The sequence below is a fragment of the Symphalangus syndactylus genome, chromosome 12, assembly GCF_028878055.3.
Source record: "Symphalangus syndactylus isolate Jambi chromosome 12, NHGRI_mSymSyn1-v2.1_pri, whole genome shotgun sequence".
Lineage (NCBI taxonomy): Eukaryota > Metazoa > Chordata > Mammalia > Primates > Hylobatidae > Symphalangus > Symphalangus syndactylus.
This window is the reverse complement of record NC_072441.2, coordinates 45857917-45876411: the sequence shown is the minus strand read 5'-3', so window position 1 is coordinate 45876411 and position 18495 is coordinate 45857917. Positions and strand designations below refer to the sequence as shown.

Below are 18495 nucleotides of genomic sequence, written 5' to 3'. Positions count from 1 at the left end.
AACAGAATTATCAAATATTTTAAAATGTTTAACATTTAGCTATTACTAGGATATGAAAATGTTTTCTCCAGCAACAACAGGTGCTGGAGAGGATGTGGAGAAATAGGAACACTTTTACACTGTTGGTTGGACTGTAAACTAGTTCAACCATTGTGGAAGTCAGTGTGGCGATTCCTCAGGGATGTAGAACTAGAAATACCATTTGACCCAGCCATCCCATTACTGGATATATACCCAAAGGACTATAAATCATGCTGCTATAAAGACACATGCACACGTATGTTTATTGCGGCACTATTCACAATTAGCAAAGACTTGGAACCAATCCAAATGTCCAACAACGATAGACTGGATTAAGAAAATGTGGCACATATACACCATGGAATGCTATGCAGCCATAAAAAATGAGTTCATGTCCTTTGTAGGGACATGGATGAAACTGGAAAACATCATTCTCAGTAAACTATCGCAAGGACAAAAAACCAAACATCGCATGTTCTCACTCATAGGTGGGAATTGAACAATGAGAACTCACGGACACAGGAAGGGGAACATCACACTCCGGGGACTGTTGTGGGGTGGGGGGAGGGGGGAGGGACAGCATTAGGAGATATACCTAATGCTAAATGATAAGTTAATGGGTGCAGCAAAACAACATGGCACATGGATACATATGTAACAAACCTGCACATTGTGCACATGTACCCTAAAACCTAAAGTATAATAATAATAATAATAAAAAGAAAATGTTTTCTCTACCTTATTTTTAATTGATTTTCAGTAATAATTCATAATCTAAATCAAAATTGTCTTTAGCATTTTACAAACTGCTTTTACATATATGAATGCTTGATACATAAAAGCAATTTTGAAAATCGGTTGTTATGCTAGCAAATTATGCAATCTGGTCAGTACTCTTTTCCTTTTCAGAACACTGAAAAACAATGGACTCACACAGATTCTGGAAGGCAAATTCTTCCTCCTTATGTATTATAGTTGTTTAGACTGCACTATTATTATCATTATCACTTTTTTTTTTTTTTTTTGAGATAAAGTCTTGCTCTGTCGCCCAGCCTGGAGTACAGAGGCACGATCTCGGCTCACTGCAACCTCTGCCTCCCAGGTTCAAGCAATTCTCCTGTCTCAGCCTCCCAAGTAGCTGGGACAACAGGCACATACCACCACACCTGGCTAATTTTTGTGTTTTTAGTAGAGATGGGGTTTCACCATATTGGTCAGGCTGGTCTTGAACTCCTGACCTCAGGTGATTCACCCACCTTGGCCTCCCAAAGTGCTTGGATTACAGGCGTGAGCCACCACGCCTAGCCTGCACTCTTACTTTTTAAAGAGCTCTTTAGTGCCAGTTTTACAAATGAAATTCCTATAATTACCAAAGGAACTTTCAAGAAACATGGGCATAATATTTAAAAGGACCAGAAATGCAGATAAACTAGTGACTCCCTTAATTATTTCTCTCACAAAAGACAATAAAAACCAAACAGAGGCCAGGTGTGTTAACTTATGCCTGTAATCCCAGCACTTTGGGAGGCAGAGGAAGGAGGATTGCAGTGTGATCATGCCACTGTACTCCAGCCTGGGTGACAGGGCAAGACCCTGTCTCAACAATCACAACAACAAAACCAAACCTACATCCCAAAACACCTGTCTGAAAAGTAAAAGTTTACAATCTCATCTCTATGGTGTGAAACAAACATAAAATGAGTAAAACCGTATTTTGCTTATTTGCTACTGAAGTTCCAAATCAGAGTTTGGCTTATCCAGTTTACACAAGGAAATAATTTCAAGATATCCAGTACTATTTCAGCTTTACCTTGAGTTTTAGCAAGATTAGATGGGGTACTCTTTGTCCTCTGCTGAGCTGCAGTACATCCATTGCTAGTTCCTCTTTTCTTCAAAATTGCCTGTGGTACTGGCTCACTACATCCTTTGCCACTGACCTTCTTTAGTACACTAAGAAAAATTATTTGCATTCAGTATTACACTGAGATTCCAAAACATGAACTTTTTAAAAGACCGATACCTGAAACAGTTTTTTCAAGAAATAAAAAATACATCTCTCCTGAAAATAGAAAAATCATATGCTCATAAGTCTTTTTAAGTTTATAAAACTGTAGATCAAGTATAATAAAGCAATGTATAATCATACGCCATAGTACACATTAATATATTCTTTTAAATATTGTGCCTCATTTTGCATATACTAATTTCTTTTAATAAATAAAAAACTGTTAAAATATTATGTAAATATATTACTTTTTTAAACAAAAAATAAAAGATTTTAAAAATATTTAGCTAGCAGTTAGTATATAATTAACTTTCAGAGAAGGCTAACAGATAGGTTAAAACACTGAATGAAGACCTACCTGTTATTTATATTAGTGTCTTGTTCATGAATACTTTTTTTATTGGAAGTTCCATTGGTAACTCTTGAAACAGGTCGAGATTTTATGGCTATAAATTAAGAAAAACTGAGTCATAAGAGAGAATACATTAAATATGTAACAAACATGTGTAAGTTTACTGGTTAGACACTATAAACAAAATGAAATACTAAAGTGGGAAGGACTACCATTTTCTCTCACTTTGCATAAGTACATATACATAAGTATTCTGTTGGCATCTGAAACTAAATAAAAGCCCAAATACAGGTTTAGATTTTTGTTTTTTTAAGGAACTTGAACTGTCAGGAGATATTAAAAATTACAGTGCTAAAACCCACCTACAGTGGAATTTTTGACACTATCTACACTGTTTTTCACCATCTGTCCTGGAGAATCACAAAAGGATAGTTTATGTCCAGAAGGCTTTTCTTCTCCTATTGATCCATTTTCTTTTGGTTCATCCAGACATTCAGTGGAAACTGAGAATTCCATACTTGAATCTGTGGATCTGCTGGAGGGTCCTGCGATGCTGAGGCATGGAGAATCCTTCCCTGTAGCTTTCTTCAAAGGCTTTGCTTTGGCTTGCACATTTAAGTTTCCTGTGAGTACCTTGGGTCTGGCACCTGTAATTTGCCCTTCCTGATTTCTCACTCCTTTTCCATTTAGTAAATTCTTCTGTCCAGTTGCTGCTGCTGCTGCTGTTGCTGATCTTTCTACAACTTGTCTAGATGACATGTTTTCCAACCGTGCATTATCACCATTTTCTGTTTTGGATTTTGTTATAGTTTTGGGCTTTCCAGAAACATTTTTTCCCCCAGTTTTTAGTTCTTTTGTAATCTTAGATGCTATTTTTGTACCATCTTTTTCCTTTACATCATCTTGCTTCAGGGTTTTATTTATACTGTTTCTATTGGTACTTGATGAATGTCCAGATGCTCCTAATCCATCAGATTTCATCTTTTTATTAGTAGAGCGATAACTCCAACACTCTTTCTTGTTATTTCCCCTCCAAGATTTGATTTTTATATCACCAGAGTCAGAAACTTGTTTCCTTTGCTATAAAGAAGAAAAAAAATACTTTGTAATTTGACTGAAATCTTTAACATATAATATTTTATGTTTCCAAAAGCCAGACTTCCAAAGAAGAAAAAAAATAGAAAAGTTCATATTATGATTTAAGGTCAGAGCTTGAACTGTCTTTGATCATTTGGATCAAAACTTTGTCTTAGATTACCTTAATTAAATCTGAAATACAGCATAAGTGTTTATTTTAAAGGCATGCTATTCTATCTATTAAAGTAAATAAATAAATAAAAGGAATGCTTTTTTAATGTATGAAGTTTTGGTAGAGATTAATGTCTATAAAGATTCAGGATGCCTTGAGGAATGATAATATCCAAGATTTTTTAGAAGGCTTACTCCCATGTTTTATACTACATCTTTTGTATACATCATCCCACTTAATCCTCACAACAGTCCCATGAACTAGCTCCTGTGGCTGTTTCTATTTCTTAGACAAGAAATTGAGGATTAAAGTAGGTATGTGATTTACCCCAGGTCTCAGGCTGGTGAGGGATGGAATCAGGACTTGAGCTCATGATTTAACCTCACACCGAAGTCATCTATATGGCATAATTTGAGGGACATTATAAAGATTTTCAATAAAAATTCTCTCTTCAACCTTATTCCAAGTGCCAGAAATTTTATCATTAAAGACTTAATCCTCTGTGGGAAGAATCCTTTACTTCTTGGAGTCCTTATTTTAAAAAAAATTTTTTAAAAGCTCCTAGGAAGCACAGCACATCAATACACTACATCTGCAAAGCTTGGTTTTTGGACAAATAAGATACTAGTATAGCGCTGGCTGGCTATAGGAAGCAAAGGAAAAGGGATCCTAAAAATAGCTGAAATAGGCTAAAAAGGGACAAATAAAATGGCACTGAAGATAAACGTACCTACTTCATCATTTTCCTTAGAACCAACCTTGATATGAAAGGGAACAAAGAAAATTTTTAAGTTGGTAGAAATTCTAGGATAATATTTTAAGATCATATTGTCATTCTTTTTCTTTCTTTCTTTTTTTTTTTTTGAGACAGAGTCTTGCTCTGTCACCCAGGCTGGAGTGCAGTGGCCCAATCTCGGCTCACTGCAACCTCCGCCTCCCGGGTTCAAGCAATTCTCCTGCCTCAGCCTCCTGAGTAGCTGGGACTATAGGCACATGCAGTCACACTTGGCTAATTTTTTTGTATTTTTAGTAGAGACAGGGTTTCACCGTGTTGCCCAGGCTGATCTTGAACTCCTGAGCTCAGGCAATCCACCTGCCTCGGCCTCCCAAAGTGCTAGGATTACAGGCATGAGCCCCTGCGCCTGGCCAATATTGTCATTCTTTTTTTTTTTTGAGATGGAGTCTTGCTCTGTTGCCAGGCTGGAGTACAGTGGCACAATCTCAGCTCCCTGCAACCTCTGCCTCCCAGGTTCAAGCAATTCTCCTGCCTCAGCCTCCCGAGTAGCTGGGACTACAGGCATGAGCCTCCATGCCCAGCTAATTTTTGTATTTTTAGTAGAGACGGGGTTTCACCATTTTGGCCAGGATGGTCTTGATCTCTTGACCTCGTGATCTGCCCACCTCAGCCTCCTAAAGTGCTGAGATTACAGGCGTGAGCCACCGCGCCCGTCCTATTGTCATTCTTTATGTAAGTATGCAAATGGTTTTTTTTTTTTTTCCTTTGGAAGCTGTATGAGATTGTAGAGGTCTGAGGCAGAGCCTGTGCCTCTTCATCTTTTGTATCCCTCGGCACCATGTCACATATTGGATACTCAAAATACAAACAAACGAAAAACATATTCGATGTTGTTAACACTGGGCATATATTGCATATTTTGATATTCAGTTTAAAGTCTATTTTTAAATATGAAAAGCTTCCAATTACATTAAAAGTTGTCAAGATAAAATAACATATATGAATGTGTGTGCACACAAAAAAATACACAATAAATAACTTGGTTAAATTTAGAAAAAAGGAAAGCATGGTGATAAAACAACCACTAGATTCTTGTCCTAGTTTTGCCTCTAACCAACCTGGGACATTTCAGAAATTATTAACAGCTTTGGGTCTCAGCTTATGCCTGTCCACAGCGTAGAGACTGGTCCTATTCACAGCAGTCTTCTAGGATTCTAACATTTAAAACGTTCAAATAGGCTTGGTCCTCATTTTTTGTTTTCTTGCTCAAATCTTAGCTCAAAAAATAACATTTCTCTATTTTTAACACCTAAAACCAGGCTGACTTCTGCTTTTAGAACTCCTTCCCACCCTTAACACTGAATCTACTTAATTTATTCTATCCTTGAATTTATGCATCTTGAAGTATTATGCTATGGGTGAAATCTATATAGTACATGGTATAGCTGTATGCCTTGAAAAATTTCACAATAGGACAGGTGAGGATTGCTTGAGCCCAGGAGTTTGAGACCAGCCTAGGCAATGTGGCAAAACCCCACCTCTACAAAAAAAAATACAAACATTAGCCAGGCATGGTAGCTTGGGCCTATGCCAGCTATTCAGGAAGCAGAGGTGGAAGGATCCCTTGAGCCCAGAAGGTCAAGGCTGCAGTGAGCTGTGATTGTGCCACTCCACTCCAGCCTGGGTGACAGAGTGAGACCCTATCTCAAAAAATAGGAAAAATTAAACATAATCACAAGAGGACAGAAGAGTATAATGAATCCTCACGTACCTAATAGCCAGCTCTAAAAATTATTAATTCATTATTAATTCCAATTTTATTTCATACACACCTACCGCCATTTTATTTTGAAGCAAATCCCAGATATCATATATTCTATCCTTAAGTATTTTGGTACTAAGCATTCTTCTTAAATCGCTCTATGAAGGAAAAATGAAGCAGGCAACAACAACAACAACCACAACAAAACAAACAAACAAAAAACCTCTTTCCCTGTCTCATCTGATTAACTTTCTCCCACCTCCTAGATAGCTCATCCCTGTTTGGAAAACACATTTATTTGTTCCATGTTTATTGAGCACTTACTACATACCAGATAATTGCACATAAATTATTTCACCTAATTTTCACAATAATCCTGCTAGGTTTTATTACTCCATTTTATAAATAAGCAAACTAAGACTCACAGATGACACATAATAAATGTAAAGCCAAAATTTGAACTCTTTTGATTATGTGTCCAGCATCCATTTCAGCACATCACTATCTTTCTGGGGGAAACTTCCTTCCTTCCCATTGTTCTTAACAGAAAAAAGACTTAGACAACCACAAAGTCAGGAGGATGAGGAATGAAACTTTGTTCTATTTTGCAGTAAGGCAAGGCAAGAGGAAAAGCCTGGTTAGTAGCAGGGAATAGGAAGGCAAGTAGGCTAATTCCTGGGGGCCTTTAAAAAACACGGGGATAACAGGGAACACAGAAAAAAATGTCCTAGTGCACCATTTCCTAGAGTATGTTCTGTGGAATCGTATAATATGCTTTAAAAGGGTTGAGGGGACCCTAGTCGTATTCCATAGCTATAACATTGGGGGAAATTTTGGATGCAACAATTCAAAAGTATTCTTTAGTGTTTCTCAGCACTTTCAAGGTATAATATGCAGCATTGGTCTATAAGAGTTGCTATGGGGCTGGGCGTGGTGGCTCACGCCTGTAATCTCAGCACTTTGGGAGGCCGAGGCGGGCAGATCATCTGAGGTTGGGAGTTCGAGACCAGCCTGACCAACACGGAGAAACCCCATCTCTACTAAAAATACAAAATTAGCCAGGCATGGTGGCACATTCCTGTAATCCCAGCTATTCGGGAGGCTGAGGGAGGAGAACTGCTTGAACCTGGGAGGCAGAGGTTGTGGTGAGCCGAGATCGTGCCATTGCACTCCAGCCTGGGCAACAAAAGCGAAACTCCGCCTCAAAAAAAAAAAAAAAAAAAAGAGGAGCTATGGTGTGTAGCAACTCTCCAACTTATAGTTGATGCTAGATGGAGATCGTATCTTGTGAAACCCACTTTGGAAACAATCCTAAGAGGTTAACTGGCAAAAACTCCAGTCTCCCAGTTTCTCACTCAAGACATTTGGAGCTTGACCTCTTCCTCAAGCCATGAGAACTCTCAGTTGTGGCTTGGAGCTGCATTAGTTCCTATCAACTGGCTGATGAGGAAGAAAAAAGGATTTCCTATTCCACTCTGCTAGGGCAATACGTTCATTGCATTCCAAACCGGAACTCTCAATGTATGTCTATCACTGTACCACACGGAGGTTAGAATTATTTTGTACTTTGAATATATTATTGGTTAAGTGAACATCTGTAAGTTAGCTAGGAACCCTAACCATAATTAATAACATTTTTGGGAAGAAAAATTTATTTCAGGTTATAAGGAAAACACCAAATAACTTTGTGGATGGTCAAAAACAAACAAACAAACAACACACAAAACATGAAATCTACCATCTTAACCATTTAATACACTTAAGTACTCTTTAGTACACTTCAGTAACAGTGTAGTAATGTTAGCTGCATGCACTTCGTTGCACAACAGATAACTTTTCATCTTGCAAAATGGAAACTCTGTACTCATTGAACAACTCCTCCTTTCTCCCTCCCCCTAGTTTTCAGCAACCACAATACTACTTTCTCAGAATTCAACTACTTTAGATACCTCATAAAAGTATACCAAGTAACTTTTAAAGTAAAACATAGTTGTACTCTTAGTACTAATTGCTTTTTTCAAAGACACCAAAAATACATTATGTGAATTAAAATCTTTTTTTTTTTTGAGACAGAGTTTCGCTCTTGTCACCCAGGCTGCAGTGCAATGGTGCAATCTCGGCTCACTGCAACCTCTGCCTCCCGGGTTCAAGCAATTCTCCTCCCTCAGCCTCCCAAGTAGCTGGGATTACAGGTGTGTGCCACCATGCCTGGCTAATTTTTGTATATTTAGTAAAGATGGGGTTTCACCATGTTGGCCAGGCTGGTCTCAAACTCCTGACCTCAGGTGATCCATCTGCCTTGGTCTCCCAAAGTGCTGGGATTACAGGCGTGAGCCACCATGCCCGGCCTAAAATCTTCTTTTTTAAGAAGTAGGCTAATTAGAAAAATAGACATTGAATTAGGTCTAGAGTTCTAAACAAATTCTAATAGACTGAAATAGCTCTGTTAGCTGCCAAAAATGTTTTCAAGGAAATGAAAAAGGTAGATACTACCAGTGCCAATTGGACATAAAAAATTCACTTTAAAACATTTATTAAATGTTTACTTGATTTAGAAAAAGAAAAATTTTCCATTAAGAAATAGATTCAATTAATGAATAGATTTTTAAAACTTTTTCTAAAATACAAAATAATAAGCTTTAAATAATTTGTTATCTTTTTCATTTGTACCTATAAAATTTAGAAAGTTTACCTGCGAGCTACTGAATACAGGCTTTTTGCCAAGTCTTCGATCATCACCTTTGTCAAATGCAGCTGTAGAAAGAAACAGCAATTTATTTTTATAGGGAACATTATTATTACCTTAGAAGTAAAGGAAAAATAGAATGTCAGCAGAAAAAAGGTTATATTTTGATGGAAATAACTTAATAAACCTGAAACCAATCTAGTATACAAAACAACTCCCTATTATATTTTAGAATTTTTTTTAAAAGAACCCCATTTTCTATCTTATTCTCTGGCTCCTAGGTTTTATGTTATTAAAATTAATAAATAAGAACTGTACAATCTCACAGAGAAGATTTATACATTTACAAAAACACGAGAATTTTCTCAGACTGTGACATTTTAGATAATTGGTTTCATTTAGTTTTCCAAATTACAAAAAATTACAGATTACGGCAAATGTAACATTCTACAAGCTATTAAATATGAGAAAATGTTTATACTAAACGTAAAAATACTCTTGAAATTAAAAATATTTTCTGGTTTTGCAGATATATAATGAAGAAGGAGGAAAGAGAAAATAAAAAAATAAGGTTCTATTGAAAATAAAACAAGAAACAATCTTCAAAATATCATTCTTTTATAATTAAATAAAAATTCATTTTATAAGTTAGGTTTATATGGGAATTTATTGCAGAACTCATGTCTATGCTCTTCAAATAAGAATTTGAATGCTGTCAGGAAAATATGTAGGCTGGAATAATTACATGAGAGCTACAAATATAGTTTAGCAAATGTATTTCTTTCCTTTGAAGGTTACTGGGCTTTAAGATATATTTTGAAGAAATATATGCAATCTCTGAAAATTATTTGATTTTTATTAAATCAGCTAATAAAAAATACATTATCTGTAACTACCATGCATCTTCCATGATCTCAATTCTATAGGATATGTGCTGTAAGACAAAGCAGGATCCTGAAAATGGCACTATAGAACTGATTTGCAGTAAGCAAATGACTCTGCACAATAATACACAGGAAGAAATTAAAATAAAAAATTTCTCCCAAAGGTCAGTAACTCAACTATGACATATGAAATGTAGTAACAGACAACCCAGAACCATTCCTTTATCTGAGTTTCCCAATGAAGTAATTATGCATAAGTCGGAACTCATTATAATTCAACTTAAGATTAAAACATTATTATTACACTGATACAATGTAATAGAATGAAAAGTCCTTTTTGACAATTCAAAAAGGATTGCTGGATTAGTTGGATAGTTGGATTACCAATAACATTTTATTTAAATATGGGTATTTACATGTATTTTTAATTAGCACTTTGAAGAATTAAAGAACACAGAAGCTCAACTTAACTATGAAATCCTCTAAAATAAAGAAAACCAAAGTTTGCTACTAATCGGAAGAGAGCTGAAGACACCTACTGAAGGAATGCTGATCTTATTTTGTTACTTCACATTACATAAATTTTGTAAAAATAAACCATCATTTAAAAATCAGCACAGAAATAGTCACCAGGAAAAAAATGTCCAATTTCTAAGAACTTCTCATAATTTTTGTTTAAAATAATGGAATTTCTTTGAAAAGTGCTCTTCATATCACATCTAGCTACACTATCATGTAATGCTTATAATGTAAAAACAGATCCTATTCTGATGATACCACTAAAGAATTTAAATATTTATGCATTCTCAAAATATATTTTAACAGACATGGCTTCCATGGTTTACAGTACTAAAATGTTTGCTTCATAAAATTTAGTCTCTTAAAATGTTTTAAAAAGTATACACACTGAATATGCCAATATTTTTTCTAAGGCACCTGCTTTAACCCAAAAATAGTCATGAAGCCATTTCCAGTTCCACACCCTCAAATTTTTATTTTGATATTTTTTTAAACACATGTTCTGAGCAATATACATCTTTTGCTTAATGCTAATGTTTCAGATGATACCTATTAAATGTCACAGACCACTGTGCAGCTCCTGAGGGACAGTCCGCAATAGCACACTCCACATCACCAAACCAATCAGTTGTGAAATAAAGCCATCTATTCCAGGCAAAACCACAAGAAAGGGTGAAAAAGATGGAAAAGGTTTATGACAAAACATATTTAAAAAGGAGGAAAAAGTATGTTCGATACTCTGTTCTATGTGGGTTACATTTTCTTACACTTTTAATCTCTTCACAAGAATGCTTGTAAGCAAATTTGCCTAGAACATTGTTGCTAATGTATAGTAAGATTAGAAATTTATATATATATATTTACAGATATATATATAAAGGAAATGAGTTTCATTTTCTAAGAACAGCTAAAAAGCATGATTTATTAAAACTGCCTAACCATATGAGCACCAGTTTCAGTTAGCATCCTATTATCCAACAGAAGCACACAAATGTTAACCTTTTCACTTATCAGAATGCCCTCAAAGTATCTGCTGTCACAACGATCATTACATAAGAATTGAAATATCTCAAGGCTAACGTACCTGCTTGGATTTTCTGTTGATCATCTGTGCTCATCAGCTTCCAGCTTTCTGTGTGACGAACAGCATAGAAAGACTGAACCAGGAAGATCCACAGCTTATCACGCAGAGCCTGGATCTTGCACGTAAAACCCTGTGTTCAAGCAACAAATCAGCAGCTGGTGAGAGCCACATTGTCATAGCAACCAGTCATTATTCCTTTCAGAATCTACTTACTCCTAAGCTAGATCAATGATGTCATCATTTAGATTTTTAAGATCGCTGGGTACATGTTATTTATGAAGACTTACTCATTAATAACAAAATTTTATAAATGAACACAAAGCTAAAAAATCTCATCTTTTCAACCAAACGTTATTTTAAAACACCGATGCCCTTGATGTGAACACCTTCCACAGCCTTTTCATATCAACTATGACATTACAAGGTCAAATGCTCTATGGAATAGTAATAAATACGATACATTTTAAAAACCATTCTTGTTGAACAAATACAGAATGCCAATAATTTGTAATTACCTAATTAATGACCACTGATTAATTGTACTTAAAAATAAATATTTTAATTTTGCTTCCCAGCCTAATTTTAAAATACGATTTTTTGAAGAGAAAAATTAAGATTATAAAATAAAAGACACTGATGATTAAAAACTCTAAAATACACATTTTATATCTAGAAAATTTACCGTAGGACCAGGGAGAAATACTAGAGTTATGCTGTGCCAAATAAGGTTGCTAAGTATCACACTACATTTAAAATTACCCAGCCAAACTGCCAATTTCTAAACTTTTATAAAAAGTCCATTTGGAGACAAATGGAATTTTTAAAATTTAGTATTACAAAACATTCCAAACATATAAAAAGTAGAGACCTTAATCCACTCCTAGGTATCCACTGCCTAGCTTCAATGACCCATGCAACATTTAAAATGCACATACATTTAAAAATCTTAGTTCAAATATTGCATTATTTTAATAAATTTCATTACATTCAGTACCATTTCCTTTGTACTGTCAGAGTTCAGCAATGTGTCCAGAGCCATAAGAAGAGAGCAGCTATTTTCAGTGGTGACATTTTCTTCAATTGCTTTTAAAATTGTGTCCAACAGATCGGCTGTGCTACTCATTGCTTGTGACTATAAAACACAGAAATTAATATTTAAGAGGAATGCATATAAAATGCACAAGAAACGTGAAAGTCTGGCATAACAGATCATTGTAACTAGCTGTATGAAGTCAATCAGAAATCATATTTGTCTTTTCCCTTTCTTTTGTTAAAAAATTCGCATATATGCATATGCACGCAGTTTTTATTTTTATTTTTATTTATTTATTTTTATTATACTTTAAGTTCCAGGGTGCATGTGCACAACGTGCAGGTTTGTTACATAGGTATACATGTGCCATGTTGGACACACAGTTTTTAAAAGCCAACATAGCCCTAAATACAGAACCTAGAAATAAACAATAGGAGCTATTTATTCAGTGAATAATTTTAGAGAAAGTAGCTTCCCAATAAGACAGAGAATTCAGCATGGACCATAATTGTATTACTGGCCAAAACAGTATCTTTATGACTTTGGTTTCTAAAATGTGGCTTGCTGAGGGAGGGCTAGAGTTGGCGAGAATTACACTGTGCCTTGCCAGGGCACTCAAACCCGTCCCTCTAGCCTTTCTCATCTTGCGAGCCAAATATCCTGTCCATCACTGCCTTAAATCCTATGTAAACATGCCATCTGCTATGGAGTTTACTTAAATCACATTAATTTAATCAAAAGCAACCTGCATTTAAAAGCTCTTACATAACTGAAATCAGAACATAAAGATGGAACTAAATATAGGATACAATTTAGGCATAGTACCTGCAAAAGAAGGGCAAAATTTTCACTCTGAATAATCTTGGAGAAGTTGTCTACAATAAATGCAATACATTTTTCTTGAAGGTGAGACGCCATGGTCAGTGCTGCTTCCGTCCACTTCACTCTGGGTAAACTGATGATTAGCCTGTCACTTTCCATCAGAAGAAAAGCAGCATTCTTATCATTCTTAGATTTAAAAAAAATTGGAAAAAGTTAGATGCTATTACTGCTAATAAAATAACTCTCTAAGCAAATCAAATACTTTTGTTATTATGGGATGTTTCCTGCAAAAACAAAATTCCAGGTAGCTAATGTCTTTGTCATTAGTTTTACATATAATGTTTATTCATTCACTCAGAATTATTCAAAAGGGTAAAGTTTGAGCTAGGAAGAAACCACCTTTAAAAGGTAGCTAAAACAGGCGGGGCATGGTGGCTCATTCCTATAATCCCAGCACTTTGGGAGGCTGAGGCGGGTAGATCACTTGAGGTTAGGAGTTCAAGATCAGCCTGGCCAACATGGTGAAAACCCACCTCTACTAAAAATACAAAAATTAGTTGGGCATGGTGGTGCACACCTGTAACCCCAGCTACTCAGGAGGCTGAGGGAGGAGAGTTGCTTGAACCCGGGAGGCGGAGGTTGCAGTGAGCCGAGATCGCACCACCGCACTCCGGCCTGGGTGACAGAGCAAGATTCCATCTCAAAAAAAAAAAAAAGAAAGAAAGAAAAGAAAAGTAGCTAAAATAAACCTGACAGCAAAGTGATAATAACTAGGAAGAAAAATTTGAGTTCCCTAAGATTATCACTACTAAATTAATTTTTGTGCTTATAGATATCATTCATAACTGCATGGCTACACCAGCATAGCACTAATTCTTTTCTGACTACAAAATACGTTTCTTTATGCAAATTTGGAAAGACTAAAAATTACTTATAATCCCCATGGATTTTCCTCCTCTTCTCTAATTAGGTTAAGATTTCACTGTTTATATTTTATTCATTTCATGATTCATTATTATACTATGGAAAAAAACATTCACAAATATTGATCTCTATGGAAAATGGAATGACAATGCACAAATACCATCTACTCCATGGAAAAGGAAAAAAGGCAACTTATATATTACTGTATCTTATTCATGTTTGATTTCCAGTTCTTAAAACAATGCTTAGTAAATAACTATTTATTAATTAGTTACTTGATAGACTGGTAAATTGAAAAACATGGCCACAAATTCCATCCACCAAGAGGTGGAATCTATCTCCTCAGTCTTGAATCTAGACTACTAGCCTTCTCACTTGCCTTAACCAACAGTGGTGATGTGCAAGTTCTTGAGCCTAGGCCTCAAGAAGCCTTGCAGCTTCAGTCTTTACCTTCTGAGAATCCTGGGACCACCAGACCAAAAGAGGCCTGATAGGGAAAACCACTTGGTGCAGGAGGACCAGCACCCCACCTCAGCCCCCAGCTGAATGCAGCCGCCACAGGCAAGACCAGCAGAAGAATTACCCAGTGAACTTACAGAATTGTGGAGTTGTTTTAAGCTGCTAAGTTTGGGCGTGGTTTGTTACACAGCAATAGATCATTGATAAATCTGGAAATGACTGAAATACCTAACATGGACAGCATGATGTGGACTCTGCACAGCCTCTGTTTTTTTTTTTTTTTTTTAGATCCAGAAGCACTACATCTTCCCTGATACCATATATCTACATCAGATTTCTTTTATACACACTATAAGAAAATCTGTTGCTTTTTGTTAGAGCATTTAATTCATTTGTAATTAATCAAACATGAACATTACTATTTAATGTCTGTCTCCCTCACTGGGCTGTATGTTCAATGAGTGTAAAACCACCTCTGTTTTAGCTCACCAATGTATCCTCAGGGCCTAGTATAAAACTGGGTCATAGTAGACACTAAAATTTACTTACTGATCTTTTAACATGATTGGTGACAGAGTCTATCAGTCAATCTCTAAGATAACAAGTTTAATCTTTCAACTTCAAAACTAAAAATTTTAACCATTTACTAATAATCCTTTTTTTTTTCTTTGACACAAGTCTTGCTCTGTCACCCAGGGTGGAATGTAGTGGCTTGAACATGGCTCACTGCAGCCTCAAACTCCTGCGATCAAGTGATCCTCCTGCTTCAGCCTTTCAAGTAGCTGAAACCGCATGTGCATGCCACCAAGCCCAGCTAATTTTTTTTTAGAAAAGTATTGGCTGGGCGAGGTGGCTCACACCTGTAATCCCAGCACTTTGGGAGGCTGAGGTGGGCAGATCACAAGGTCAGGAGATTGAGACCATCCTGGTCAACATGGTGAAACTACTAAAAATACAAAAAATTGATCAACATGGCACATGGATACATATGTAACAAACCTGCACATTGTGCACATGTACCCTAAAACCTAAAGTATAATAATAATAATAATAAAAAGAAAAAAAAATACAAAAAATTAGCTGGGCGTGGTGGTGGGCACCTGTAGTCCCAGCTACTTGGGAGGCTGAGGCAGAAGGATGGCGTGAACCCAGGAGGCAGAGCTTGCAGTGAGCTGAGATCACACCACTGCACTCCAGCCTGGGCGACAGGGCAAGACCCTGTTTCAGATGGCGGGGTCTTGCTCTGTCGCCCAGGCTGGAGTACAGTGGTGCGATCTCGGCTCACCATAACGGGGTCTTGCTCTGTCGCCCAGGCTAGGTACGGTGGCGCAATCTCGGCTCACTGTAACCTCCACCTCCCCAGTTCAAGCAATTTTTATGCCTCAGTCATGCAAATAACTGGTATTACAAGTGCACGCCACCATGCCCAGCTAATTTTTTGTATTTTAGTAGAGATGGGGTTTCACCATGTTGGTCAGGTTGGTCTGAAACTCCTGGCTTCAAGTGATCCACCCGCCTTGGCCTCCCAAAATGCTGGGATTACAGGTGTGAGCTACCACGCCCAGCTCTAAAAAATTTTGTAGGGATGGAGTCTTGCCATGTTGTCCAGGCTGGTCTTGAACTCTTGGCTTCAAGTGATCCTCCCACCTTGGCCTCCCAAAGTGCTGGGATTACAAGTGTGAGCCGCTGCATCCAGCCAATAATCCTTTAAAAATGTATTATATTCTTCCACTGCTTTGAGTAAAATAAAAAAAAGTCATACTTTGCTATAATTCGTCTCATTTTTAGAACCATTATCGTTTCCTCTTCCAGTGACTTCCTGAGTACCTGTACAATTACTAAGAGTTTTAGACAATAAGCTCAATTTGTTCTACTGCAGGCACTGCTCTGGTAGGGAAGCCAAATGTGAGGTATTTAAATAAATTTGGCAGGTATCTACAAAGTGCTTACTATATAATAATGTGATGTGCTCTGACAATAGCATTTTTTAAAAAACCACAGATATAGAGTATAATTGTCATAATTTAGCTTGGAAAACTACAATATGGACATAGTTAAATAACATAGATGATACATGATCTTATTCCATACTCATCTGAATATATGATAAACATTAAATGTCAGAGTACCTCAAGATTCAAAGAAAAAAAAAGTAATGCTTTCAGACCAAACACTTAAATTTTAATTCAACAGTTAACACAATGACAATTTAAAAATTTCAAATGTAGGGCAATCCGCTTGGGTCCCCTTCCACACTGTGGAAGCTCTGTCCTTTCGCTCTTCACAATAAACAATAAACTTTGCTATTGCTCAAAAAAAAAAATTTTTTTTCAAATGTATAAAGGACATTCTAGGAAAAGACTTCCTCTCCTTCCTGTCCCCAAACCATCCATTTTACAACCAATATTATTTTTTCCCTTATCTTTCCAGAGTTATTTTGTGCATATACAAACAAAACATATATGTAATTTTCTGCTTATTTTATACAAATGAAGGCATTAATATGCACAGTACTCTGTATCTTGCCTTTTTTTTTTTTTTTTTGAGACAGAATCTTTCTCTGTTGCCCAGGCTGGAGTGCAGGGGTGCAATCTCGGCTCACTGCAAGCTCCGCCTCCCAGGTTCACGCCATTCTCCTGCCTCAGCCTTCCGAGTAGCTGGGATTACAGGTGCCCGCCACCACGCCCGGCTAATTTTTTGTATTTTTTAGTACAGACAGTTTCACCGTGTTAGTCAGGATGGTCTCGATCTCCTGACCTCATGATCTGCCTGCCTCAGCCTCCCAAAGTGCTGGGATTACAGGCGTGAGCCACCATGCCCGGCCCTGTATCTTGCCTTTTACACTTAGCACACATCTTGAATATTTTTCTTACCAGTGTATATATATATTTTTCTGTTTTAATAGCCATGTCATAGTCCATAATATAGACATATCACAAGTCATTTAACCAGTCCTCTACTTAAAGACATTTACATTGTTTCCAGTTTTGCTATTATGCCGTAATGACTTACCTTGTATATAACATTATTTCACAAATATGTGAAAATATCTACAAGATACATTTCTAGAAGTAGAATTGCTGGGTCAATACTACTTCTCTTAACCTGGGTTCTGCCTAAAAACTGAGCCTGAGAAACAGGCTTATATGCAGACAGTTTATTTGTGAAGTGATCCTGGGGGATCTGAGGTGCTGGAAGAGTGCAACAGGGAAGAAAGGAAGGAAAGCTAATTCAAGGGTGTATTTTCTAGCTCTCTGCTATTCAAAGTGGCATCAGCTAGCCAGAGCCTGTTAGAAATACACAATCTCTGTATCCTCCCTTGACTTATTGAATTAGAATCTGCATTTAAACAAGACCCCCAAGTGTTTTGTAGATACATTAAAGTTCGAAAAACTTTAATGTAGTAGAATTCACTATTGTAGGCAACTGGGACTCAATCTTGTTGGGGACCCTCTGAAGAGCTATGAAGGACATACTTTGAATTATCCATCCAACAGACAGAACAATGAAACATCAACCACTGGCTCTCATCTCCCATTGGTCAAGGCTTGCCCTCAGGGATGTGAACTCTCTTTCACTGCCAGGTTTACACAGGTTCAGAATTGCTGAGCTGCAGGTATCTCATGTGGTGTAGCAGTGAAGCCTCAGTACAGAAAGTGAGAAAGATGTGTATGTGATGTGGCTGAGGGAAAGTGCTGTCAGAATCACATCCATGTGCAGCTAGATGCTGCAGCAATAGTTTGAGTACAAACATGGGCCAAGAGGCTATGAGGTGGGACACCAGGGGTATCCAAAACACTGCCAATATACAATCAATGGAGCAGTGTTTTTCAAGTGGTAGATTCCTCCATAGCAACCTAGAGAAATGTATTTAGCGGTTCACAATCAGCACTAGAAAACAAAAGAAAGAAGGGGGTGGGTGGGTGAGAAAGACAAAAAAAGGAAGGAGAAACATAGAA

At 36.8% G+C, this 18495-nt stretch overlaps 1 protein-coding gene across 3 annotated transcripts in view; it reads right to left on the bottom strand.

The window, feature by feature from the left end:
* Nucleotides 1–18495, bottom strand: part of BTBD8 (BTB domain containing 8) — a 118022-nt gene that overhangs the window by 5104 nt on the left and 94423 nt on the right. Inside the window, exons 10-16 of one of the 3 annotated variants that reach the window (XM_063625379.1) lie at nucleotides 13157–13339; nucleotides 12284–12430; nucleotides 11299–11428; nucleotides 8818–8879; nucleotides 2741–3458; nucleotides 2385–2472; nucleotides 1832–1971 (exon numbers count right to left, since the gene is read on the bottom strand). In XM_063625379.1, the coding sequence (XP_063481449.1) occupies nucleotides 1832–1971; nucleotides 2385–2472; nucleotides 2741–3458; nucleotides 8818–8879; nucleotides 11299–11428; nucleotides 12284–12430; nucleotides 13157–13339 (1468 nt within the window). The remainder of the gene's footprint in view (nucleotides 1–1831; nucleotides 1972–2384; nucleotides 2473–2740; nucleotides 3459–8817; nucleotides 8880–11298; nucleotides 11429–12283; nucleotides 12431–13156; nucleotides 13340–18495) is intronic. The other 2 variants (XM_063625380.1, XM_063625381.1) reach the window with 2 other exon arrangements.